General features: G+C 43.0%; 2 protein-coding genes across 3 annotated transcripts in view; one reads left to right on the forward strand and one right to left on the reverse strand.

Annotated features, from left to right (window-relative positions):
- Positions 1-6,962: 6,962 nt before the first annotated feature.
- Positions 6,963-19,506, reverse strand: FKBP14 (FKBP prolyl isomerase 14). Of its 2 annotated transcripts, XR_008508688.1 has the most exons (5): positions 19,198-19,506; positions 16,336-16,487; positions 13,512-13,639; positions 11,147-12,235; positions 6,963-9,282 (listed from the first exon to the last, which is right to left on the reverse strand). XR_008508688.1 is itself a non-coding variant. In XM_036407044.2 (4 exons), the coding sequence occupies exons 1-4, from the start codon at positions 19,404-19,406 to the stop codon at positions 12,077-12,079; spliced, it is 648 nt and encodes a 215-aa protein (XP_036262937.1). In that variant the 5' UTR covers positions 19,407-19,506; the 3' UTR covers positions 6,963-12,076. The 2 variants fall into 2 exon arrangements, 1 of the variants encoding a protein (XP_036262937.1); XM_036407044.2 differs by having other exon boundaries at positions 6,963-12,235.
- A 562-nt stretch (positions 19,507-20,068) lies between these two features.
- The window catches only part of PLEKHA8 (pleckstrin homology domain containing A8), a 31,168-nt gene continuing 23,566 nt past the window's right edge, over positions 20,069-27,670 (forward strand). The window contains exon 1 of the mRNA XM_036406830.2: positions 20,069-20,136. Within this exon, the coding sequence (XP_036262723.1) occupies positions 20,097-20,136 (40 nt within the window). The 5' untranslated portion in view covers positions 20,069-20,096. The remainder of the gene's footprint in view (positions 20,137-27,670) is intronic.

Below are 27,670 nucleotides of genomic sequence, written 5' to 3' on the forward strand. Positions count from 1 at the left end.
AGCACCCAGATCTAGTTGAGCTAGTTGACGAGGAAGTGATCGGTCAAATGTTGGGCTTGATGATCTTGGAGACTTTTCCAACCTAATGAATTCTGTGATTCTATGGTTCATGACTGAGGAATTCCCTGGTGCTGCATGTGGAGTGTCACAGTGGGCTCCAGCCCCTCCAGCAGCTGAACCTCCAGGGACCTCTCAGCTCTTTGATGCAGCAGCACCAGCAGCAGCAGGCCCAAAGCAAAGCAGCACCCACTGTCCCTCTGAGGGGGCCCCATTCACAGCACAGCGTCCCTCAGCCATGGCATGTGGAGCAGATGGCCTGCCCTCCTTGCCAAACTTGCCCAAATGGAGCTGTCCTCTGTGCTCCATCCTCAGCACACAACCTGTGCCTCCATACAGAGGTAAAAATAGTTTAACATAGTTTAACTGCTGAGTATAACCATGCAGGTCCCTACATAAATGGTTAAACTGCTAAGTATGATCTAACACATATGGTTACATGGTGCTGGTATAAGACAGCACCTTTATGTATCTATCTCTGTATTCAAGGAGAAGAGCCTTGCTGCACATTCCACCAATTCCTGCCTTAAAGCAGGCATTTAATGTGCAGAAGAGACTGCCAAGTATGTTTGATGGGAAGACAGGAAGGTTAAAAGGAAGCAGGGGAAAAGTTCAGAGAGGCAAGGATGAGCCAGTAGAGATATTAAATAGCATTATAATCTAGGGTATTTCACCAGGAGAGCAGAAAGAAGCAAGGATGTTAGGCTGGTAAAGCCATACCACTTAAATATGGCACTGCCTGTTAGATCTGGTTTAGTAACCTGGCTAAAGAAAAAACAAAAAGCTAGACAGAATCTGCACATTTAAAGAAAATATAGAAGGAAAAATTCTGAAACTCTATACACCAAAAAGAATTTCCTCTCATCACCACAAACAGCACCACAGGTCTGCATCTGTTTAGAAATTATGGATAAGCATTGGACACTGCTGCTGTCAAACTTAAATGCAGACCAAAAGCTGCAGCTTCATTATGTAACTAAGAGAGAAAACAGTTTGCTGTTCCCAGCCTCAGTGACTGTGAAACACTGTGGCACTGCACCTTTCGGGGGTATGTCAGTAGTCTGAATAGGCACTACCTGGGCTCAGTGCTTTTGAGTAAAAAGCTGAGCTGATCATTAGCAACATGGAAGCCCTTCATGCTCTAAGGGTTTCCATTATATATTTTAAGCAAGACCTTTGTTTTCCTCTGATATCAGTTTTGCTGCCATCAGAATTACATTTCAATGTGTTTTACAACAGAAAAAGACTGTATATCTCCTGCTTAGGATGTATGATTGAAAGGTGATCTGAATCACTGAAAAGCTGAGGACTTTATACCAATTTAATTGTAACAAGTTTAGTTGAACATAGCAACCCAAATTCCTTGCTCTGGAGTTACATCAAGGATGAACTGCGTCACAGGCAGCTTGCTTCTTAGAATCAGAAAGACAGCTGATGAAAAGAGCAGGTGCAATTTAGAAATGGGTTCAGATTATATCCTATAGCACACCACTTATATTACCTATATTATGCTCACTTAGATGACTAAGTCTCTTCTCTAATTACACTGGAGATGATTATGGCTGAGTATAATCTACCTAAGAATTATTAGACTGTCTACAGAATGATTACATACTGTCAACACAGAAATCCTTGATGCTTCCTTTCTGTGTAAGCTGTCATGAACTGTGTAAAGCAGCAAGGATGAGTGGTTAGAGCGCAGTACTGGGAATCGAGAGAGCCTGGAGTGTATGCTGTTCTGCCATAAGCTTGCTGCTTGGCTCTGGCTAAATCTTGTAGCCTCACAGTAATTAAATTACCTCACACAAGAAATGGGGAGAGCATTTACTCAGAGCTGCATCTTTAAAATCCTTGAATGGAGATTGCTGCGTAAACAGAAAATACAGAATTATAATAATTAGGGCAAAGCCAAAATGCCTATCTATTGATTATTTCCTCTTTAAAAACATAATGGCAGAATGTATGGATTTTATAAATGTTTTTTCTCTTGTAAAAGATTGGTTTCCAATTGGATGCAAAATCAATGGAGAAGAGCAGGAAGGATGCTTCTTTAGAAAAGAGAATTTCAAAGAATCTTTGTTCCATGTTTTATATGTGAAAGGAAGAGAACAAAAGGCAGACACTGAAATATACAGCTTAAGTTACAGTGGCTTTTTGGTTTTCTTTAGCCGCCTCCTTAGCTTGAGATCAAAGCTAATTAAGTAGAGCTAGTGCCCCAAAATCATCAAGACACTGCAGCACTAATCTTTGTTTCATCATTTCCAAGCTACTTTCCTCTGCAAGTTCAAGTCAGCAGCCATGCAGACACAGAGCAGATGGGACTAGTTTTCTCAATAAACTGTGTTTTGGAGAGAGGTGGACTTAATATAGATGGTAGAAAATACCATCTAAGTGTTGAAATTATATTAAGAGGCTTAAAATGATAGAATTGGGTGGAAGGGTAGTACAGCCAAGAAAAGCTTTTTGTTGGTATTAATTTTTGTAATTTCAAGGCACCATCTTAGTTGTGTTCTTTCCGGTGGAGCACTGATTTGGAGTACCTAAAAATCAGATGAACTTGGGTTATTCAGAAAAAATGCACTTGATTGCTAAAGGCAATCTAAGCCTATACCCATGAAGGCATCCCACTAAACTTAAATTATTCCTTTTACAGTGAGTTTCAGGAAGAAAAGAGCTCCTTTTTTAAAGAAGAGTAAGTAACATTAAAAATGCCTGTGAGACCCTAGATGATAGTTACATAATAGGCCAGAGTAAATTCAACTGGTGTCATAGAATGACCCTAAAGAGCAAGAAGTATCAATGGCACTTGAGTGTTTTGGGGTATTTTTATATAGTCAGAAGACTGGACCAGAGAATTGAGAATAATTCTCCCACACTAAAGGTAGCTTCCACCCATAACAAAGAAAAAGGATGGCAGGTGCTAGATTATGATGTAAAATAAAGATGTCACTTGCTGAGCTCTGTGAATGCTCAAAATGAAAAAGATAGGAGAAATCCTGGCTGCAGCCTCTTCATCCAATTATACCATTGAAGTTTAATCTATGGAAATGGCTGCAGCTGTACATAAAAAGTGACTGTAGACACAGCAGCAGGCTTAGATGCTGAGCTCTTACTCATGCACCACAGAAGGTGATTCATATCCCAGTTACACAAGTGACAGAGCAGAACACGACTCCTCAGTGTGACAGGGACACAGTGCTGCAAGGACTCCAGGCATGCTGCAGTTACTCTCAGTGTCCAGAAACCTGTTAGGCACAACAGCACTGAACCACACAACCAACCACTGAACCACAACCACCACTGAACCACACAACCAAGCTGCTCCATTGCCCAGTCAAGAAGGTTGCCTACTCCTGAAGTAATGTATCAAAAAATCATCAGTCTCTTGCTTGGTTTTCATAAATTTTGCTATTTTCCTTATTTTAATTCACAGAAATCTGGGACAGGGTACTTAGGTTTGTAATTCTGAAGTCTATCACAAGCCACATTTATTATTATTGGCTTTTTTATTGTGTTAGAACACCACTTGTAACAGTGAGGCTAAAGCTCTTGACAATAGCTAAAGACTCATAATAATAAATAGTCCAGACAGATGGACTGTCATCCTGAGAGGGTAAGGCAGTAATGACCATGAAGCAGCAGAAAATACAGAGGCAAGAGCTTTACTTTCTTATGCAATGAGCACGTTTAATCTTCATCTGTGCTTCATGGTTTTTGATGCTGCCTGTACAGAAATGCTTGTGGCAGGCCAATGAACTGCAAAAGTCATCTCACTTCCCTCTGCAATAAATGTGCTACAGTAACCACGTCATTAAAATTTTATTAAAATTCAGGCATAGGGTTTTTTTCTCAGCTTAGCATTGTTCTTCAAATTGCAGCAACCTGAACATCAATACATAAAACAAAATACATTCTTGGTGTTACACAGGTGATACAGGAGTTCATTAAAGTGACTGCACACCTGCAGCAGTTTCATGTCTTATACTAGTGTGTTGTGGCTAAATAATCTGTGTGTGAATTGCTGCAAATTAAATCACAGCACTTGGAGAAAAGATCGGACAGTAACACAAGGGACGGCAAATTCCCCTGTGTGATTTATCAGCCATCTGGTGCAGTGCAAATAGCACTCATTCAGGGGAGGCTCTGGTTAGTAACCACAGCAACAGGTCTGCTGAGTACTCCTAGAAGTTATGTATGGGTCAGCAACCTTTTCTCTCCTCCATACACATCATTCACAAGGGACTGTGAGCAGTGGCATGTCCTTCCTGGGCTACAGATGTTTTTGCTGCAGCGTTTTCCAGTATTCCATTTTTCAGCAGACTTAAAACTTAGAGAGATTTGGGTTTTTGTAATGTGCTTTCAAGGAGTTCTGACTCCAAAAACTCTTTCCATGATGAAGCTATTTTCCTTATTCATGGACGGGTAGATAGCTGCAAGGTAAGAAGAGATGACTGATAACAGAAATATTTCTAACTAAGATAAAAGAAGTGCTTTTGGCTCCTGTACTTCCAAAAGAATAGGAAAAATGTGTTTTCTAAAATGTTCACAAGTGAGTATCTCTGTCATAAAAGAGTCCATGTTTACATAAATGGCCTTATCCACAAGGTACAACTGGAAGATAATAGTTAGTAGACGGTCAAAATTAGAAAGCTCACACTGTATTGTAAGTTTCACGCTGATTGCATGTTATGTACATATTTTAACAGAGAAATGTAAATAATAAATTACCCAGGAGTTTTTAAACTTCCTCATATTTGCGGTGGATATCAGCCAAGAAAAAGTGGATGGTACAGAGAGATATTCCCCTGCTTATCTTCTCTGCTGTTCCCTGCCAGCCCAAGGGCCCTGGTGTTTCCTCCAAGCCTGCCTGTAGCTTTACTGGTGAGCCTGGCTGCTGCCACTCCAGTCTGTCCTGAGGCTCTGACACATCCCACTGACAGCTGCCTGCTCAGGAAACAAGGTGTGAAGGTCCAAAGCCAGCAGAGGTCTGGCAGATCACACCTATAGCCCACCCCACACAGCCCCAGCACTGCAGGTGGGTGCAGGTTGTGGCTGTTTCAAAAGGTGCCATGGTGAGCTGGGCTTGGCTTGGCTTGAGGAGCAGAATGTGGTCCTAAAGGCATGGGAGCATTGGCTGCTTCTGCACCATACCTGCTCCCACTGCAGTTTGTGCTTGTTTGTCAGCTGCAAGGTGAGCACCACGTGTCTGGGAGCTTTGCTTCAGACTGTTTTGCAGAGGTGGAGCATTTGATTATGTCAGAGTGTGTTGCAGACAGGTAGAAAAATTATAAAAGAAAGGTCTCATAAAATCAAGCCTGCTCTATTAAATCAATAGCTAGCCTGTCATTTCTTCTAAGTGCAGCTAGTACTTTGCAAGTTTCCATTGTGAAAGCAATCTTGGTGTGAATAGTTCTTTACTCTAACAACCTATTCTTGGGTGAAAACTAAGAGCACCTGCATAAACATTAGATCTGTTCCATGAGAACCCACAGAAGAAAAATGTAAACAACCTGAACCTTAGCACATACACACAAATCCCCTTCTGCCCAATAAATGAAGTAAGAAAACTACCAGCCAATAGATGTTGCACATGAGGTCTGTGAAAAATGTATAAAATAAGTTATGTGAGTAAAGATTCAGCTTTTCCTGCACGAAGGAAAATGAAGCTCACATGATTTATTCTGGTAAGAGTGCACTGCACAGCATGATGTCCACGTGAACATGTGAAGCCCAGGTTTTAACGCAGCTGCTGGTAGTGACAGCAGCAGTACAGACATGATGGCTCATCATAAGGGCTGAGGTACCGGATGCAAAGGTAAATTCTCACCTTCTGTAAAAATGAAGGACCACCAGCCTTGTCTCTCTTAAGTATTGTGGTCAATCTTGCTAAGAGTAAAATCCAGCAGATCATGATTTTCATTCAACTACAATTAGTCCATACACAGAGATGGACGCAAGTTCAGCAAAACCATTTTGTATTGCATTTGTGGAATGAAAACCTGTTCTCTAAAGAGATATCCCAGCAGATTAGAGAGACCAGAGCTAAACTCTGCTATTTACTCCCAGAGAGAGAGCAGGCCAAACACACACAAAAAAATAGGTATTATCTAGTTCACTACTCAGGGAAAGTGTCAGAAGAGGAAACACAACTCCTTTAAAGAAATTTCAATGGCAAAAACATGAAAGAGGACAGGATTGATTTAATGCTTCCAGTCTGAATCCCAGATGAGGAATCAATTATCCTGCATCATTTAATCTCCTTATGCAGGTCATGACACAAACTAGAAATTAGAAGCATCGTGTCTAAAATGAAGAGCAGCTCTTAATGGTAGTTAGCATCAGCCTCAGATTTTTTAGAGGAAAACATAGGTAGGATTTGGGGAGCTCTGAAGAGTTGGCTGCACTGGATTTCTGCAGTCAGACCCTAACATTTAAAAGTGGATTCGTCCTTGTTAACCTAATGGAGATGCAAAGCAGTTATAAGAAAAGAAAAGAAAAAAAAAAAGTAAAACAAAAAAATAACTTTTTGGACAAACTCAGACCTACAACAACATGACCTTCAGAAAATTTGCAAAAAAATTATTTACCTGCTATGTTTCAGACTATCCTCTGTCATGGCAACTTTCTCAGATAAACCAAGCTCCTACTCTTTTACTTGATTCAATGGAAATACCCCATGTTCTCTGACCAGGTACAACCCCTAGCTAAACCAACCTCTTTTTGGAACAAAAATTCCCAGGAGGAAGAAATGTGATGCAGTAGGAGCCTCCATCTGAATCCCCTCCAGGCTGGAGGAGATGATAACCAAGTTCTTGTCCCTATACAGCCTCCCACTAAGATTGTCAATTATATTTCTTGTGTGAAACTGTTGACATAATCAAGCACAGGCATGAAAACAGAAGCAGTATAGCTAAAGAAAGATCTTTATTTTGTCAGAGAGTTGTTTTTCCTATGAACCAGGAGAAAACTAGGACACAGAATGTAAGCATTACGATTAACTTTCAAGAGAAGCTAAAATTATCCAGGATTATACAAATATAAGCAGTTTTGATCTATTTCCTGTTATCAAAAACAATTCAGCATTGAAGACAAATTAAGGGGTTTGGGTAGTGTGTTTCAGTCTGTGTTTTGGGGGTTTTTGCAAAAACTCTATGATGAGGCCAATGTATTTTCAAGAAGTAAACTCAACATACCATTCTGAAAACTCTTTAACAAGCCTTGGAAGTATGAATTTAAATTTTGCCTTAAATTCCATATAGGAACTGTCCAAAGCAGCTCTAATCAAAGTCAAAACAGGAACTAGCCTTATTACTTGCAGTCCCTACAACAGTGGCTGCCAGTGCTCTTTCTTCCAACTAACCAGATGCCAAAGGACCCAGGAAAGAAAATCTTTTTGCATTTCTCACATCCCTCTACATAATCCCACTCTCTCTGACATTTTCCCTGCTTTGTGTCTTTTCTCAGAATGCCTCAAAGCAGTGAGCCTTCCCAATCCTGGTGGTGCTCACCTGCATCTGAAACTAGATTTCTGGATCAAGGGATAGAACACCTTGTATCTAACAGCATAAAGGGTGGGATGTGGGGAACACCTACAACAAAGGTAATTTAAGGGTTGACCTGCACAACCTATTTTTTACATACAAGTACTCAGGAAACCAACTATGTATCACTATCATTCAAGATATCACGAAGAAGAAATTCTGGCAGCAATTTGTTCAATATGTACTTAACACTGCAACTTTATGACTGCTCTAACATATCATACTCACCATAATACCAAAACACACTCTATGCTTGGGATGTTCCTGGCACCACAAGGACATGCTCTACAGAGGGATCTGGACAGGCTGGATCAATGGGCTGAGTCCAACTGAATGAGGTTCAACCCCCAAGTGCTGGGTCACATCATCCCCAGACAGTGCTACAGGCTGGGGCAGAGTGGCTGGAAAGCTGCCTGGAGGAAAAGGACCTGGGGATGCTGGTTTACAGCAGCTGAACATGAGCCAATGTGTGCCCTGGTGGCCAAGAAGGCCCATGGCATCCTGGCCTGTATCAGCAGTAGTGTGGCCAGCAGGACCAGGGCAGTGATTGTCCCCATGCACTCGGCACTGGTGAGGCTGCAGCTCAAACCCTGTGTCCAGTTTTCAGCCTCTCTTGAGAAGACACTGAAGTGCTGGAGTGCATCCAGAAAAGGGGATGAAGCTGCTCAAGGGTCTGGAGCACAAGTCTGACAGGGAGAGGCTGAGGGAGTTGGGAGTGTTTAGCCCAGAGGAAAGGAGGCAGAGGGGGGCAAACCTTTTCACTCTCTACAGCTGCCTGACAAGAGGTTATGAGCAAGGTGAGGGTAGGGCTTTTCTCCCAAGTAACAAGGCACAGGACAAAAGGAAACATCCTCAAGTTGTACCAGGGGAGGTTTAATTTGGATTTTAGGAAAAATTTCTTCATGTAAAGGGTTGTAAAGCATTAGGAGAGGTGACCCAGGAATATGGTGGAGGAACCACTGAAACACCTGCAGGTATTCAAAGGACATTTAGCTGGGGCACTCAGACATGACTGAGTGCTGGACTTGGCAGTGCTGGGTTAACAGTTGGATTGGATGATCTTAAGGGTCTTTTCCAATATAAATGATTCTATAATTCTATGACATAAGTTACTGAAAAGATTTAAGATCAAATAAAGTGATTCATTCTGTTTGCCTTGTCAGTTTATCTCAAAAAAGAAAACTTTAAAAAACATTTCAGACTAAAGCACCATTCCTGAAGCTTTGCCAAAAGCTTTCTTGTGTCACTGCATTGCTTATCAAGAATTTTCAAATAAAATGTGCTCTGAAGGCTGCTTCTGTACCTACAGAAGGCAGCAACTCCCACTGTAATTGTTAGGTACTGGCTTTGAATGACAGGCTGCAGTTCTAAAAAACATCACCATATATTTTCCAAAATAACCACAAACCAACAAGAAATGTTTGAAGAAGGCTATAGGATGCAGAAGGAAAGTGGTCTGTTTTGAACCCTCTCCCCATTTCAAGTGCCATGTTTTACAGATATGCAGTGAGGGTTTGTTTCTTCAGGGGGAATACACCTCACACTTCATACACAAGCCACCAAAATGTTCCTGAGTGCCACTGAAGTTCCAATATTCCTCCCCACTTCAGAGGACAGGGAGCTGCCTGCCTCTGGTGTCCTGCAGGTTGCTGGCTGGCTCCTGCTGGCACTGCAGCAGTTTGTTCTGTGGATTAACAAGCAAATGCAATTGAGGTTAAAACAGGCAGTGCTATTTCTACCTAAGAAAGCCTTTCATCTTCACAGGAGGACTTAATGGTAGCAAATAATAATCAAGTTGAAGTGACTTCTCAAATCTGCTGCTGAATCTGCACTTAAAAAAAAACATTTTCAGATCAACTTCAGAATTTAACACAGCTCTCAAACAAATTACTAAGAAAAACCATACTCTTCATTTGGCATAAACCTAAACACAACACCAAATAAGGCATCTTGGTCTTGCAGCTTTAACACTCTGCTGGCATTAACAAATAACTGTATGTTCACTGAAAGTTATTTTTATGAAATGCTTTAAAAATCCAAGCAGAAGATTATGCCTATGTACATTTCACAGCAGTCACTGACTATAAACTCCCATTTAATACAAAAGAAACAACTGGCCCTTACTGGAGTCACATATTGGCACTCCATTATTTAATCTTAACCTTTAATGAATTAGGTCAGTAACATGGGCAAATTCTATTCCATGCTTTTATGCTTTCATTCCCCAGCCAGATGTTTTGAGAATGTGCTAAACACTGCAAACAATGATCTAAAGCCCTCTCAGACCCAATGCAAGCCTCAGTTCTGCTCTTCCCAGCAGCACACACACACACAGTATTTCCCCTTCAGTTGGTTGAGTACCTGCCAGTCCCCACATCTAGGCAAGACTGGCATAAAGATCAACTTCATATCCTGTTATCCTCCCTTGGCCTAGGCTGTAACTGTCTAGGTTCCCCACAGAGTCAACAGAGAAGGACTCTATTTGGTAAGGCAGCTGTCTCAACACAAGATAAACACACATGCAGTGAGCTGCCCCAGGTGCCCAATGCTCTGGTGACTGTAGGGGAAATCAAGACAGCCAGCACAGAACATGCAACTACCCTTGGGCAAACTGAAGTCAGGCAAGCTTGATTTTTTGTAAGTGATGAGAAAAAAATATCAACAGACAGAACCATGAGCAGTAAGAACCGCTAAATAGGTAGTGACTATTCATGATTTCTTCACAATAAAAGAATAAAGGCAGGAAATGAGCCTAAAACAGAAGGGAAGCATTTTCCTTCACTATTTTACTGAAACTCACAGCATTAGAAGTAAAAATTTTATGTCAAGAAAAGCACATGGCATCACTGAGGAAAAAGACCTAAGGTTACTGAAAACAAAATACATGATTGCAATTCCTGTCGCTTAGAACATTACCCACAAAATCTAAGATGCTGGAAGAAAACCAAAACAGAGCAGCCCCGCACTGCATACCCTCACAACTTTTCTTCTCCCCTCAATTGTCACTATTGACAGGCCTCTCTGCACACCCCTCTGCAGCTGAGCTGTTCAAGGAAGCAGTCCTCTAGTCCTCAGCTGCAACACTAGGTGGCAGGGAAACATCTAACACACCTACAGCACCGAGAGCCTGGAATGCAGTCTGCAGGTAGTTAGGGGTTAGTGCAATGCAGCAATCTCACTTTCACACAACTGGATTTGTTGTGCATCCTTACATGGCTTTGGGCAATGATTTCCAAGTACAATGCTGTGTTCATAGACCCATATGTTAGTGATGTCAGGATAAATTCTGTCCCTGAGATACCTTGCCCTCTCATTTAAGAAACCATGGACAATTGTAAAATATCTCTTCTCCAGAAAGATCTTTCAACTCCAATTTTGTGTTTGAAATCCTAATGATCTCCACCTCTATAAAGACACAGCACCATAGCACTTACCTTAACACCTCTTTTTTTCCTAAAAATTCACTTTTTAATTGAAAATTCGTATCGCTTGTGTGCTACTTGTGAAAAATGCTGCAAAGGGACAATGAAACAAGTTCTGCTACTTACACAGCTGCAGACAAGTCCATGGAAACTGTTCTTCAGACCATACTGATCTTCCTGTCAGTATGCTCTCTTCTGAAAAAACTTCAGACTTGTAACATTCTGCTCAAGATCCCCCTCAAGCTGTGAGAGAAAGGTATGAGCTCTTCTGATGAATGCCAAGTCTGAGTTTCAAAACAAATGTGTCTGTACATTTAAAGGACACCACCTCTGCACTGCAGCACAACTTGCTGCTTTCCAAATTACAGATGTTTCCTAGAATGTTGCTGGCAGTAGAAGTGAAAGTCTGACATTTAACTCCTGCTTTGTTCACAAAATTTAATGAAAAATGCAGACAATTATTGGCGTGGGTGGTAACATTCTCCCTTTAGAAGGGCAAATCAGCACATGATAGTCATTTTTCTCATTCAGCTTTGTATCAGTTTCTCAGCCATATAGAGAGATGCTGATGCCTTGTACTACATCTTTTGAAAATCTGCAGGAAAAAAACCCAAGGTCAGCAAACTGCTTTTTAAGCAGTGACACTCAAGAAGGAAGGTCAAGAAATTAGGCCACAGACTACAAGTAATATGTAAGGTAGCTGCTGAAAGTGATCTTGGCACGCAAACAAATCACAGAAAGTCACTGAACTGGATTTTGATTTTCATAATGAATGATACATGGAAAGTTTGTTTCATTTCTGAAAAATAATTTAATACAAAACTTTAAAACACTGATGTGCAAGTCTTCGCTGTGTAAGAGGAGGAACATTTTCACACTTTAAAACAGTTTAAAACATTTGTACATAACGAACAGAAATTCTCTTTTATATAAACAAAGTGTTTCTCTGCCAACAGCAATTGTCAATTCCAAAGCACAGAATTAAGATGACAGGAGAACCAGACAGTCTAAGTCACTGCTATTTGTGTCCAAAAAAATTATGCCACTCTTTTCTTTCTACAGCTCATCATGCTTGTACGTGAATTCCCTTGCAGATATAAACCCGTCACTGTCTTCATCCTCTTTATCAAATATGTCTTCAACCAAAGCATCATGCTGGGTGTCATTTACCACTGCTCCATGCTTTTCAAATTCTTTCTTCAAGTAAATTTTCACCTGTTAGACAAAGGTGAGAGTGAACATTGTCAGACTTATGAAAGAGTTGATTTCTGCAGCATAACAGAGGGATGCTATGCTCAGGATGGTGGCATTAGATAACAGCATAATACTTGTCTAACTGATTCTGCAGTCTCTTTGAATGAAGGGTCTTTAGTGATACAAGTGACAGTAAAACTAGCAAAGCTGTTGCCATACCTTTATGGTATCTGACTCAAAAAATGAGTCAGGACAGCATGTCTTCTGATGTCTATACAGTAAAGTAAAAATAGCTGGGCAGAAGTTATTAGCTACCAATTGGTCAGAGACAGCTTTCCCACATTCTAGCACCCTGATAACCCAGTACATGTAAACAGCCACTCCAGATATATACTCCACAATCTCAGTGTTTGCTGCCCCAATGGGAAATACATTAAAAGATTTCTAGATATCTCAAAATTTTTAAAGATGCAAGGATTTTTTAAGAATTTTAAACTCAAGGTAGGTTTTAAACACTGGAACACTTACATTAAGCTAGATAGTAATGGCAAGCAGTGTTTTCAACAACATCAGATTGCTTTTAATAAGTTTTTAAGGTTTTACTATGGAGATCCCAAGTGTTCTGAATCACAGAGCCTTCTACAAAAATTTTAATACCAACATATTGATCTATTAAACAGATACCACTTGTATAAGAACCATGGGCCACATTTCAGGTCTGTTTTAGTCACTTCAGTCTCTGGGATTTGTTAGGGCTAATGCTTACATTCCTAATATGCAGACATTACACACCCAGACTTTCTGATACATACATATTATTAATTAGCCTTCTGAGTCTGGTAAACTGGTGCCAGACCCAAATCAAAAAGAACTCAGTGGTTTACACTAGATTCTCATGGATCACTTTTGCTGAAAAAGCAGAAGTTTGAAAATGAGAGGCAAACAGATGGTGAATAATGCTGAATACATGTCCTTCACAATGAAATAGGATTGCCCTACAGCAGAAGAAATCCCAGTTTATTAATAAATCAGCAATTAAATCCAAAAAGCCCTGAAGTCTGGTTTTATTTCTAAGATGCTTTACTTTATCCAAGTCTTCCACAAGCATGCAGCACATGAGTCACATGTCTATCCTCAGCTTACCAAGGCTCCTTTTGAACCTCCAGTCCAGAATTTTCACTAGGATACAAGGGTCAGAGCAGTGTAGCATAGATTTTCCACTCTCTTTCCAGTGTGCATTCTTTTCCACTCTCCCATCCTGTTAAATTTGCTCACAAGAGAAGGATAACCCACTCACCTCTTGCTTGGATAGTTTCCAATCATCATTAAGATCCATCTCTTGGAATGACTCATGAGACCTTGGTCCATTTCTAATTTCTAGAAGGTCAATGTTGAAAATCAATGTGCTCTCAGGTGGAATTTTTCCTGCCCAAAATGGAGAAAAGTTAAAACCAACTATATATTCAATGCCATACAATAGCCACATGCATCAGAGCAATGTTCCAGCAAGCCCAGTCATTTCAAAGCCTCCTGCAGTTTGAACTAGCAAGGACAAGTATCTCAAACAGTGATGACACAACTGTGTCAGCCTGTAGCCTGAACTCTGAGCAGCCCCTACAGCACAAATGCAACTTTAGATGCAACTGTTTCCTTGTGGAGTAGTAGGTGTTAATGCAAGCTCTTATTCAGCAATTACCATCACAAGTTTATCAAACAATGATCTTGAATCTTTTTTCTTTCATGGCCAGAGCCAGATAAACTGGAAAACAGTAAAGGAGACTGTACAGTCAGACAGGCTACAGCCAAGACTAATTACAGGGCAGCAGGAAGGGAGAATTTAGTACACTGGATATCCCAACAGTCCCCAAATTCCTCTGTACTGCCAGCCTTGTATCTGCTGTCCTGCCACTGGAAAAGCTCTTTTGCAGAAAAAGGCCAGGGATGATGTTGGTCTCCCACAGCAGTCTCTGGACTCAGGGCACAAAGCACCGAGCTGTTTCCAAACACACAGCAGAAACCAAGTACCCAAACCTGATCACAAGGCCTGTGTTACCACAATATCATTTTTGATCTAGGTGAAGAGACTGCTAACTTCCTAACAGTGCCACAGAGCACTCCCCAGCCACCACACCTCAAGGATATCAGTTCATCAGCAGGCACTGGCTTTGACAGAGATGTGATATGCCCTCATGCTGATGGCCGAAGCTACTGTCAAAGACCTTTTAGCACATCACTTTGCTCCTTTATACAGAGACAGGTTAAACAGCACCAAATATATCCCTATATTGGACAGCAGCACCCCAAAAATTATTTCTGTGCCTTGAGAAGACAGGGAAAAATAATCCACATCTACCATTTTGGAGCTATGGTGTTAAATACACCCTGAGCTGCAGCAACAAACAGGCTTGAAGATTTCTGGATGAAAAAATGTGCAGAATTTTCTGGAAATACAGGGCACGGTGCCCTGTTTAGAGTTTGAAACACAGGTAATTTTTTGAGTGTTACAGAAAAAGGCATCTGACTCAAATGATGAGTCAGAAAGCAACCAAGGTGGGAGGCTAGTGAAATTATGTGCATTTGAAGGAAAGTATGAAGAAAATGAAATAATTTCATCTTCAAGGGTATCACTTGAAAACAGCAACATAATTATGCTCAAATACTTCAGTCTTCCTAAAGCAAGTAATTTCTTACAGCAGTTAGCAGTGTTTAGCTGTTTAACCTTCTTGCACTAAACACAGAGGTGAGGCTTGCAAGTCTTTGAAGAACAACTACAGTGCTTTACATATTAATCAAACAATTAGGCCTGTGATGACTACATGAGCACTGCAGCATTTCACATCTTTTTGTGAAAAAATTTACAGCTGAGCTCTGCCTAAAGACTGAATGACAACCACAAAGTTCCTGTTCTCTACTAGAAACATGATTACTTCTAATACTGTATCTTGAACCATAAACCAGGGCTTCTAGAAAAATGTGTGTTGAACGGGTACATTTAATAAAGAAGAGTATGAAGTGTGCTGTAGGTATGAATAGTACCTGGCATGAGGTAATATGGAGCCCTAAGCCTGTGTGCAGCCCTACTCGCCAGAAGACACAGACATGCAAACAGTCCTCATTCCCAAAACAGTCTCATAGTGATGGGAGAGAACAGCAGCAGGATGGACTGTATGCTCCTAGACATTTATCCTTCCTGCTTTGGAACCTTCCATTACCGTAGGTCATTTGTTGCAACTCTTGTCATGACGTAAATATTCATAATAACTGCTAAAAAAAGTTAACTAAAACAAATCCCATAAAGCAGAAGTAGAACCATTCAAGCTGTCACTTGCTTAACTGCATATTCCAAATCTGGCCCTCCTGTTAAAGGAATCTGGAAATATTTGAAAGGAAAAGCCCCCAACAGTCTCAGTAGCAGAGATGTTGAGATGTTTATATCTGTCTGCACAGCAATCAGTGCATTCTCAGTAGGTGACAACATGACTGCCCATGCACATCTTACTGTGGATAACAGGGACCACTGCCCAAACTGAAAATAGCTGTAAGAGGGAAAGCATTAATGTCCCTTTATGGAGAAATAAACAGTGACTTCTTACTGTATCATCTAAGAACTGGCTGGGCAGCAGTACAGGGAGTTTCTTAGGGCTCTAAAAGAAACCTGAAAGCAGGAATGAGTCTTGCAAATGCACATTCATGAAGTATTACCACAAAACCAGATCCAACAGCCAAAAAGCCAAGTGTTACCTAAGCAACCACCTCCACTTGACTGTAAAAGAAGGGAGAAAAAAAAACAAACTAAAAAACAAAAAGAAAAAGCAGGGCACTGAGCTTCTGCTGTGCTTCTGCTGAGCACAGCACTAACAGAAAAGACACTCAGAACATACAGCACAGCAGCTACCATCAGTTTCTGGGTTTTTTCCCCTGCATTTACAACACAGCCACTTGAAGGATATTACTGCAGGAAACAAATTTATGAGAAAGAGCACTTGACTCCCTCAATTTTTCTTCTTCAACAGAATCAACCTGGAAAGCTTGAAAGCTTGCTAACCTCTTAGGCCAAGAATAACAGTAAAATACAGAGGTTAGAAACAATTAGAGCAAGGGGAGTGCTTCACATGTTTTACCTTTCCCTTCTTTTCCATAAGCAAGGGCTGGTGGAATGGTCAGCTTCCGTTTCTCTCCCACACACATGTCCTTCAACCCTCTGTCCCAGCCTTTGAGAGCTTCCCTTATGCCAAGTGTAAACCACATAGGTTGACCATTGTTGTGCTTGTGACTGGAAAAGAAAGGAATAAAAGACTTCATTTTTAAACACCAAGTTCCAGAGAGGGCTGATGGAATATGCTCATAATGTAGATCTAGAGTTAAAAACACAGCACCACTCAGCGCCTTGACACCTCCTAAATGAAAGGCCTACACTTTCAAAGTCTTTAAAACTTATGCTTTGCATGACAAGGTTCTTTGGGAAGTGGAAAGAAATAAAAAACATTTACCTTGTGTATTTATGACCACACTAACCAACCCAGATCTCCATTTCCCTGACCACCTACTTCCACTTGGAAACTGATTGGACTAGAAAAGGCATTTTCTTAAAAATTTACAGTCAAAGCCATTGTAAACAGCAAATCACAGACCAGCATGGTCATCATAGCAATATACATTTTAACATGCTCAGAAGCATCAGCCTCATCTCTTTCAAAAGAAGCCACTGGGGAAAATAAAAAAACCCAACAAAGCAACTACATAACAGTCTAGAAAATACAGAAACAACTGCTTGCAAAACATTCAACTTTAGACTTGGGACACAGGACCTTTTTCTGATTTAACCAGATGGTACAACTCGGACTACTTTCACTCTACTAACAGACAAGAAATTTGAAAGCTCTATTTACTAGTCATGCAGGAGAGGTGTTTAAGAAGAAAACAGAACACTTACAGAAGTTAGTCAGCAGCAAAAACTTTAGTGTGTCACTAGAAGTCCTTTTAAAGAGGCAGGTTAACTACAAGAGAAAATTAGTGAGATTTTAGTTGAATCGTCTGCAAGAGCACAAACATGCAAAACTGTCTTCTTTCTTTTCTTTTTTTTCATATACAAAAGTAGCCTTCAGGTAGCCTGCAGAGACTTGAATATTTTGCTGTCTCCCACTATTAACACTCCGTTGATGTTTTACAGGACATCCAGCATTAGCAAGTCGTTGCAGGCTCTTAGCAGACTCCCTCGAATTTCTGGCTCTTCCTCCTATTTGCATTTCTGTGGCTCTGGTATGTTGACTTGTCTGGTCGGGGGCAGGTAAAGAATAATGAAAAGCTGTCATTGTGCTGCCGCTAGTGGAAGGACACATGTAACTTTGTTTTATTTTTTAACTAACAGCTTGCTTTAGAAACCAAAGAGAAATTTATGCGTAGCACAAGACCTATGAAACCGCTGAGATCGCATACCAAAACCTGCACCTAAATCACAGAATCATAGAATGGTTTGACTGGAAGGGACCTTAAAGATCATCCAGTTCCAACCCCCTGTGCCATGAGCACACCTTCAACTAGACCAGGTTCTCATGGCCCCATCCAAGCTGGCCTTGAACACCTCCAGGAACGGGGTTGTCAGCAACTTCCCTGGGCAGCCTGTTCCAGTGTCTCACCATCCTCAGAGAAAAAACTTCTTTCTAATAACCTGATTTAAACCTGCTCTAAGTTTGAAGCCGTCCCCCGCCCCCCTTGTTTTGTCACTACAGGCCCTTGCAAAAAGTCTCTCTCCATCTTTCTTCAGGTAGTGCAAAGCCACAGTTAGGTCACCTCAAAGCCTCTTCTTTTCCAGGCTGAACAGTGCCAGTTCTCTCAGCCTTTCCACACAGGAGAGGTGCTTCATGCATAACATCCCCATCTTTTAAGAAATGCCACATGGCTCTACTTCCTACAGACTGACCAGAAAACAAACGCTAAGTAAGATTTATTTTATAACCTTGGGAAAAGAGAGTGGCCTTACTGCTGGTGTTCATTTTGTACAGCACTGTGAGACACTGCTTCACCCCAAACTTGCTGAGAACAGGTAGCAGTGAGAGGGACCCCAATGACAAGTTTATGTAGTGTTATTTAAGCTCTTTTATCCCAAAACAAATAAGGCATTCATGCATCGATTTTGGGCATTTGGGGAGGGAGGAGTAAAAAAACCCAACCAAACAAAAAACCACTTCCCCCCTGACAAAATGCTCCTCTCAGAGCTATTCGCAGATGGATTGTGGAGCCCTGTGAGAGGCCTGGATTTACGAAAGCATGACCTATATTAAAATAAATAAATGTGTACATATATATATATATATATTGTTGGAGGGATGGAGCAGCACCTCTTCTATGAGGAAAGGCTGAAAGAACTGGGATTGTTCAGCCTGGTAAAGAGAAAGCTCCAGGGTGACCTAATTGTACCTTTCCAGTACCTCAAGGGAGCCTACAAGAAAGATGGAGAGAGACAATTTTTAAAAGGTTGTGTAGTGACAGGACAAGGGATGATGACTTTAAAGTGAGAGCAGGCTCAGATTAGATATTCGAAAGAAGTTCTTACTGTGAGGGTGGTAAGCCACTGGAACAGGCTGCCCAGGGAAGCTGTTGACAGCCCATTCCTGGGGGTGTTCAAGGCCAGGCTGGATGGGGCTCTGAGCAACCTGGGCAGCGTTCAAAGGCGCCTCGGGAGGGGCTGCTCTGAGCAACTTGATCTAGTGAAGGGTCAAGGAATCTTTAAGGTCACGTCCAGCTGTAGGCATTCTATAGATATATATACATATATACACATATACATATATATATATATATCCACACACAGACACACACATATATATATATACACACACATCTATAGATACACACACACACACACACATATACATACATACACACACATATATATATATATATATATATATATATATATATATATATTTCCCCACGCAAGCTCAGCCAGCAGCTCGCCCGGAGAAGACGCGCCGCTCACTTACGTCGAGTGAAACATAGATCCGTCCCTCTCCAAGAAGCCCTCGTAGTGAACGAGCATCAAGTCCCCCCACTTGGTCCTCCGGTGGCAGAGGAAAGGCTTGTGCAGCACCTCTACCTTCACGTCGGGCGCTGGGGGGATCAGCGCCGCGCCCGCGCAGCCCAGCGCCGCGCACAGCAGGGCAGAGCCGAGCAGCAGCAGCCCCGCCGCCATCGCCGCCGCCTCGCCGCTCTCACCGCGCCGCCATCCCGCGCCCCGAGCCCGGCCGCTCCGTCCGACGTGGCAGCGGCGCGCACCGCTGCCAGCCCCGGCTCCCGACGGCCCGGCACCGGCGTCGCGCTCGCTGATTGGCTCTCCGCAAGGCGAGCTCAGGAGGACCTGTCGCCCATTGGGGCGGGCCCCCGTCCGTCTCGCCGCCCATCCAATCGGCAGGCCCGAACAGCCGAGGGGGGTGGGCAGGCCGAGCACTCCGGGAGCGCCGGCGAGCGGGGCAGCCCCGCGGAGCGCGCGCACAATAGAGCCGGCCGCTGCCGGCCGTTGATTGGGCGGCGGCCGCAGCGAGGGCGCGTTCCGATTGGCTGCGGGAGGCCACCTGCTCTGGGCATTCCGCGCCTGCCCCCCGCGCCCGCCTCTCACTCCGGCCGGTCACGCGGGCCGCGATTCACAGCGCGGGTTGCGCTGCCGTAGCGCCGCGGGGCCGTGCCGTGGCTGCCCGGCTGCGGCGCTCCCTGCGCTGGGAGCGTGGCGGCGGCGGCGGGGGGCGGGCGCGGCGCGGGCCGGGCGGGGCGCGCGCCCCCCCGCGATGGCGCTGTGTGGCGGCGGCGCGGCGGAGCGCGGGCGGCGGCGGGCGGCGTGACCCCGCCGGGGGGCGGCCGCGCTGCATGGGGCCGGGGGCCGGCCGGCATGGAGGGGGTCCTGTACAAGTGGACCAACTACCTGAGCGGTGAGTGCCTGCCAGCGCTCAGCCTTTGCGGGACGGGCGCCGTCATCTTCTCGTATGTGTATTCATACAAGTACATTTATGTATGTATTCGCTGTGCTTGCTAGGTGCGGGTCAGCGCTGCCCCTTGACCCCGCCATGCAGGGGAGCAGCCCCGGCGCTGCCTTAGTGTCACTGCCCGGCGTTTATCCCGGTGCCAGTGCCCGCCCGGGGCCGTGGGTTGGGGTTTGGGTAGTTGGGATCCTCTGGGTCACGGCTCCAACAGCGAACTTCCCCGTTCTCCACACACCCCCGTGGAACTTCTATCGAGGCGACTCGGGGCATTCCCAGAGCTGGGAGAAAAACGTGTTGCCATTCACTCCCACCCGGGGGATTCAGATGAGAAGGCATGCAGAAAACCAGAAAGACAAGGAAAAAGGTGTAGGGGGTTTGTCCGGCTAGCTCTAGGCCCAAATTTTAATTTTTCGGGTGTTCCCGTGCCAGGGAAGGCTGGATTGTCATGGCAGGTTGGAAGCAGCCGTGTGTGGCCAGAGTTTGCTCAGCAGAGGTTGAAGGTGGTGGGGTCAGAAGCCCCCTGTGTTCCCATGGGATGTCATCTTCGAGTCAGGTGGGGCAGAGGTGTGTGGTTTGGGGCTGTGGATGGGGTCTTGCCAGGTGCAAACCTCTCTGTGGTTTGTGGGAACAGTTTGGGAACTTGAAGGTCAGGGAGAAGTAACCACGACCACCCTGACATTGCCAGGTGCGAGTGTTGCTGAGCAGTGTGTGTGTGTGTGTCTGTTTGCAAGGGCTGCCGCCTTGCTTGACTTTTCTCCCGAGAGGCTGGAACAGCTGCAGCGCTCTGGTTAGCCGGGAAAGTGGAGGAAATCAAAATTAAACAAAGAAAAAGCTAAAGCACAAGCGAGTGTTGAATTCATGTAGTAGGGATGGGGGGGGGGCGGGCAGCAGTGGTGCAGGAGGCTGGATTTATTTCTTTGCTGGAAGATGGCTGTGACATTTCCCCTTTAGGCAATAGGTGTTCTGAGATGGGAATCAAAATTTGTCAGGTCTCAGTGAACAGACGTGGATTTTTTTCTTTTGTTGTTAATTATTTGTGAATGCTCTTGAATTATGAAGTAGCAGTAAGAGCAGCCATGCTTTTTCATGTGAATTGCAGAACTGTGGTAGTGATGTTAGTCCTTTCCCCAAACTAACACCACCTATGGTTCAGCTGATCGAAAGTTTTACATGTTTTTCTTTGCATTGCTGAGATGCTGGGGTGTGTCTGGAACTCTTGTGCTTGGTTTCATGCCATGAGACCTGGGAATGTGTGTCTGTGGGAAACAATGCATGTTGTAGATAACTGACTGGCATTTGACATTTTAGAGCCTGAGTGTGCCTGTGGTAGGATCAGCTGGTCTTCTGTTTTGATGGCAAGATGAAGACTAAGAAGTATGCTGTTTTCATCAAAATTAAGTTTTCTTTTGCTAGCCACGTTGATAAGCACTTCCAGTCAAATGACCCTGCACGAAGAAGGATGATGCTTTGCAAACCTCAGTCAAGTGAATGCAGACTGAAGGAAACTTTTCCTTGCATATGTAAGATTTGTACTGGCTGAAAACTAGGAGAGGTTTTGCTGTCAACACAGAGAAAATCTGTGATGGAAGATTGAAGCATCCTTCTGATTTCTTGGTTGAAATTTGACTCTTCCAGTAAGTGTCGTGGTCAAAGTCACTCTCTGCCTTTTGTTAGGTAGTAGAAGGCCCATGGTGTGTTTGAGACCAGTAAATTTGCTGTTCTGCAAGCTGTCTGTACATACCAGTGCTTTCTTCTTTTGCTGCAAAATGAAGACTTCCTGCCCTGAAGCCATTAAGTTACAAATTTATGCAGAGATGCAAAAAAAAAAAAAAAAAAAAAAATTCATTCTGGAATGTGGCAATCATTGTAGCAATAACAAAGAGCTGGAGAGTGAGAGACAGGAATGCCTCCTTTTGGGGATTAAGGGAAGTAAGAAGGTTCAACAGGTCCAGAACAGTATATCTGCCAGTATTTTGCCCCCAGTATACTTTTCCTGTTGCTCAAGGTTGATGAATCAGGTGCAGTACAGCGTAAACGATGCATGCAAAAAGTGGGGAAATTGTGTGTCATCCTTCTGTGTCGGTGTGTGCCTGTGCTAATAACACAGTGCTGATGTACCTCAGAATGAGGAGGACCCCTCACAGTCAGAGAAGAGATAGAACAAGTATAAAACTGTAGAAAAGAACTGCTTTTCTGTCTTGCTGTGAGAGAGGAGCTGATGCAAGTTTGTTGGTAATTGAGTCTTTTCTGGGAATTTTGATTTCGTAATGTCTTATGTCATTGCCATCATGAGAGGTCAAGTCCACATCAGCCCATTTCCTCCCAGCTCTTGGGCCCAGAGCTAGATCTGTGTTGCAAATTACATAGTTATTGGCAGCAGGAACGTTTCAGAAATAGGAAACAAGTTGGTTTTCTGTGGGTAAAGGGCAAAGAAAGCACACTGTGATTGCCACCGATTGAAAGACAGATCAGTTTGCCTTGCTGCTTAAACAAGTTATCTTGTTTGTAATAAATGCACTTGTTTGCTTTATATAGATTAGAAGAAATTAAATCAGTATTACCTGGTTTCTGCTTAGAGGTAGGTTTTTCCTCTGGTGTCAATCCTGCACTCACATTGTGGTTGCTGTATGCAGGGTTTCCAGTGCTAACTTGGAAATCTCTTGAGTTTAGAAAACTGAGATTTTTTAGACTTTTTCTGTCCCCTAATGCAATGGCCACCTGATAGTGATTTCTCAGTGTGTTACTTTTGTTTAAATTCAAGTGAAGTGTGCCAACTTTGGATCAGATATACAGTCACAAAGTTGTAGCCTATGAAAATGTTGGGATCTTGTGTTTGCAGCATGTGTCTTTTGATTGCTCTTGTCTAGGCTTCCCCCACTAAATTGGTTAAAACCTTAAGAGAGCAGGGAACATTGCAAGCAGAATTATTGTCATATAAAGTGAGACAGCACTTTTTCTCTTGGGCAGATATATAATGCATCTGCAAACTTCAAATTACTAATCCTCAAAACCCAGAGCAGGGTGACTTAAATCATGCAGGCATGTTAGTTGGCCTCAGCTGAGCTTATAGTCAAAGCATGTAACATGATCTTAAAAAATTCCTAGATTTCATCCTTTGCCAAAAGTCTCTATCTGATGTTAGTTTTGTTCGGTGGGGGCTGGGGATGGGTGTGTAACTATTGTTTCAGTGCCTCTTACTGTAGTAAGCAGTAAAAGTGTCACCGTGTGCCCTCCTTGTAGCTCCTCAGTCTGTTGTGCTGCCACTGCCTGCAGTCCTGGCTGAGCACAAGCCATTCTGGTGTGGGCAGCATCAAAGGCAGGTCCTGGCTGCAGTGTGTCAGCGTGACTGATCTCCAGCTGGGGAATGCTGCTGGCAGGATAGAGAAAGGACAGACCAAAGCTGAACTGCACGTGAAGGCTGCTCTTGGCTGCTTGGAAACTGCCTCCCATGGGACTCTCTGAATTTAACCTGCAGTGTGTGCTCTTTGTTGAGCATAACTTCTGGTTAATAAAATAAATTGATTTAGTCTTTGGGGTTAGCCTTGTAAAAGGCATTGATGATTTTTTCTCATCAGGTTTATAGAATGAGTAAGCTATTGCTGGGAAGCAGCATGGAGTTGGGGAATACCTCCCTTCAATGGTGTGTGAGAACTTGGCACTTTTAAGTTGATTTTTTTCTTTCTGCTGAAATTCAGTTCAGTTTAGGTCTTCAGTGCAGGCACACACCCTACCTGGAATTGCTGACCACAGGCAGGATTGCTGCTAACTCTGGAAGAATGGTATGGATCAGCTCTTGGCTGTGGGGTTCAAAGGCAGCTTCATCATTCGATGAAAATGATGACTAATTCCACTGGCTTGTCTGGTATTTGTTAGGTGCTCCATAAAATGGCTTTGATCACTTTCCTTTACAAGACTAAGCTTTTCCTGATATTTAAATATTCACTTTCTTATTTGTGGTCAGTAATTCTACCCCTAAGTAATTAATCTTCCTCAAGGCATGATAGATTCACCTTCATGCCATCACCAGTGACGCTACATCATGCCATATACTTCAGATAGCTCTCCCCATCTACCTGTATGTAATCATCCCCTCTCAGTTAATTGTTGTACTTTGGATTCTTTTCAGTTTATCCCAAGATAAACCAAGAACCATAACCAAGCAGTATATTTCAGCTTTCACATGAAAGTTTAAATTGCTCTTGTCTCTAATGATTCAGACATCCTTAATAAACTTGGGCGTAGAGCTCAAGAAAATGAGAAACAGCATTAGTTCTTGTATCTTGGATCTGGATGCACATGATATTGCTTAGAGCAAGTCTTTGTTTTGGGAGTTTAAGAAATCTGACCTTTTGGGATGAGAGACACATATCCTTCCAGCTGATATCAGGCTCTAGAAATAAGCTCCTCTGCTTCCAGATGTAGAGGAATTAATCAAAAACTTCACACTTAGAAAAAGACTTGGTTCTAAAAAGTCTTTTATGATCTCCCCCTTCATTTTAGCCTCTGGGTATAGTCCAAGTTCTGATTGTATAAAATTAGAAGTCTGGTTTCTGTGGAGGTGGACCTAGACAGCTGAGGTTTCTGTTGCCTTCAGGGCAATGGTCTGCCTTCTATTACTGGCTGTGGCTGCTCTCAGGATCCAGGTGTTGGTTTAGATGAATGCCTGACTCTCAGCCAGTTCTGGCTGGATGAGACTTTTCATACAGTATATTTCAGGGACTGATTAGTTAATTCTCTTGGGCTTTTGCTTAGTTGTCTTTGTGTGATTTGACCTTTCTCATTTTTTTTTTCCCCTTTCCTTCTGTATTTCTTCATGCAGCAACCTTGCTTTTGTCCAACCTTTTTGGAATTATGTAATGTGCTCAGAGTAGAAAAGTTTGATGAGGCTGCAGGAATGGAAATCGGTGTCCCCTCTCTCCTCTGTGTTAGAGCAGTGCTGCAGAGCCTCCATTCCCTGCCAGGTATGCTGCAGTACTGGTGCGGCTGCATTCAGTCCCTCTGCACTGAAGTGAGTAAGTGATCACAGGAAATGGCTGGGTAGGACAGAAACCAAAGGTGTGGTAGACTGCTGGTGAGGAGATACCATGATGTGGTATCTGTATGTGCTTACATAAATTCAGTGTGTTAACTTAGTCTGGCCTGATAACCACCGCAGGGGTCAGAGAGAGGAGCAGCTTGGTTGTTGAGGCTGGGAAATGTAAACAGAGGAGCAAAACTCCCAGGAGCTTTGTATTACTTGAATTAGTGTCTCAGCAGAGGGCCTGTGTTATTGAACTTCTGCCTCCACCACAATCCCCTCTCTGCCCTTCATCCTTTCACTGTGTCCTCTTCAAAAATGCCTGACTGGTACATTGTGCTCTCTGTGCCCTGGCTGGGCACTCCCATAAAATCGTTTGCAAACAAACCCAGTTGCCCTGTGATGACAGGATGCTCTTTCAGTGCTGCTGACATTGCCCTAACAGCTGTGATTGAAACAAAAATGGACTTCATGGAATCCCTGTGAGAAAAATCATTTGGGAGAAGGTCATTGTGTTAAAGCCTTTTCCAGCTGTTGCTTCCTTCACTCTAGTGTTCCTCAAGCAAGTGCTTTAAAAAGTGGTACCATTGTTAAGGTGCTAAATCTTGAACTTCATTACCTTTAGGGCTTTTTGTATTGATTCCTGCTGTTAATATGCACATAATCAGAGTAAAATTGCAATATGGGTATTTCCAGAAGCTGCTCTCTAGGTGACAGGATAATAGCTCACAGAAAAAGCATAGATTGTTACACACTCTTGTCTGCCTTTCTGCTGTTCCTCGTGCATACACACTGGATTTCTGTCCTGTCAAATTGTTCTGCTCTAGAATTAAGGCTGCAAAATGTGTTCGGCACCTGGGATTGCCCTTCCCAAAATTCTGGGTAGCCTTAGGAGGCTGTATAGAAAAAGTAGGCACCAGTTTTGAGTGCAAAATGCTTATGTCAGGATAATATTTCACTTCTGTTCCTTGAATGAGAAGAAAGGGGGAGAGTGTGAAGTTTGATCTGTATAAGATCCTTTCTTGCTAATGGCTTTTTCTGACTAGAAACCTAGTTGACTGACAGTGTCTTTGTCCTGCTAGAGCTGAGTTTTCAGCAGTTCTTGTCCAGCTATCAGTCTCTGACACAGCACTGGGCAGACGATGTGGTGCTTTTGCCCTTGGGAGATAAAGCTGGAGATGGTGGGACAGTGAGCACATGGCCCAGTTTACATTTGCTGAGGGTGGGATGAAACATGGATATTGCTCATTCTCACTGTGACATGGCTCTGACTGTCAGGGCAGCCACTCTGGAACTTCTTTGTGACCCTGCACAGAAAAACAGCAATCTGTCCTGCTATGCCACCTGTAACTAAAACTTGGATCTTGCCCTTGTTATAAGCAGTAAGGAGGTGATGGTGGCTTTGACTCCTCCTATTAGACAGATGTTGTAACATGGAAAGTCCATCATTATCTCCTATCTGCAGTTAAGGTGTGGATTAGGGTCAAGGAGTCCAAAGACTGTCTACTGCAAAAGTTTTACAAAAACTTATTCTGAAGCTCAAGAAATGAATAAGCCTGAAGTGTTACATAATCCTCATGGAAAGCAAGCAATAATAAAAACCTGGATGTCTGGGCTTTATGCATTTTAGAAATGCAGGTGGAAGTGATATCTCTTAATTGCAGCTTGTTTTCCAGGTCATCAATTTGACTTCTTGAGTATGTAATTCTCCCAGATGGCTTGGCTTTGTAGATGTCTGACATGATCAACATGTCTTCAAATGTTGGTTTTGTTTTTCTTTTCTTCAGGCTTGGCACTTTGGAAGGAATGCTGTCTGGAGTCTGAGTTGTATAACATTAAAGTTTGAATTATGTCCAAGTTTCAACTGTGTTATCAAGAAATGTCAAGTTTGCTCAGTGATAGCTACATCCAGATTTCCTAAAGTGTAATGATGGAAGTAGGCAGATCTTTCTTTCTGTGGAAACTTCTCAAGAAGTAGTGAATCCTTAGCAGGCACAGACTACTTAAATATCTGATTTTGTAGTGGACAATATCAAATCTTCAAGGTACTGCAGGCACTAACTGTAAGTTTCACACAGGAATGTGATATGTGCTTTAACCAGTGCCTGTGAAGTCATCTGGAATATCCTCACTCTCTTCTATGGCTGAGACCTTAAGCTACTAATCACTTTTTATTGTGCATTGTGCTTTATTGGGGATTTTTTGTACATATCTTTCCCACCAAGGGCAATTTTTACTGTTAATGGTACTGTGCCTCTAAAATGAGATGTTGGAAGTACCAGCTGTATTTTTTCCTGCCTGTGCACCACCAGTGTAATGGAGTTAAATTCTTCTTCAAAGTTGTGATAATGCTGGCACCAGTAAGACCTTAAAAGGTTCAGCTTTACCCTTCTGTTTCAGGTGAAATCTGAATGCTCAGTTCCAAAAATTGCAATATTCCTATGACAATTTATAGGAGGCAACACT

Source organism: Molothrus ater, chromosome 1 (assembly GCF_012460135.2).
Source record: "Molothrus ater isolate BHLD 08-10-18 breed brown headed cowbird chromosome 1, BPBGC_Mater_1.1, whole genome shotgun sequence".
Classification (NCBI taxonomy): domain Eukaryota; kingdom Metazoa; phylum Chordata; class Aves; order Passeriformes; family Icteridae; genus Molothrus; species Molothrus ater.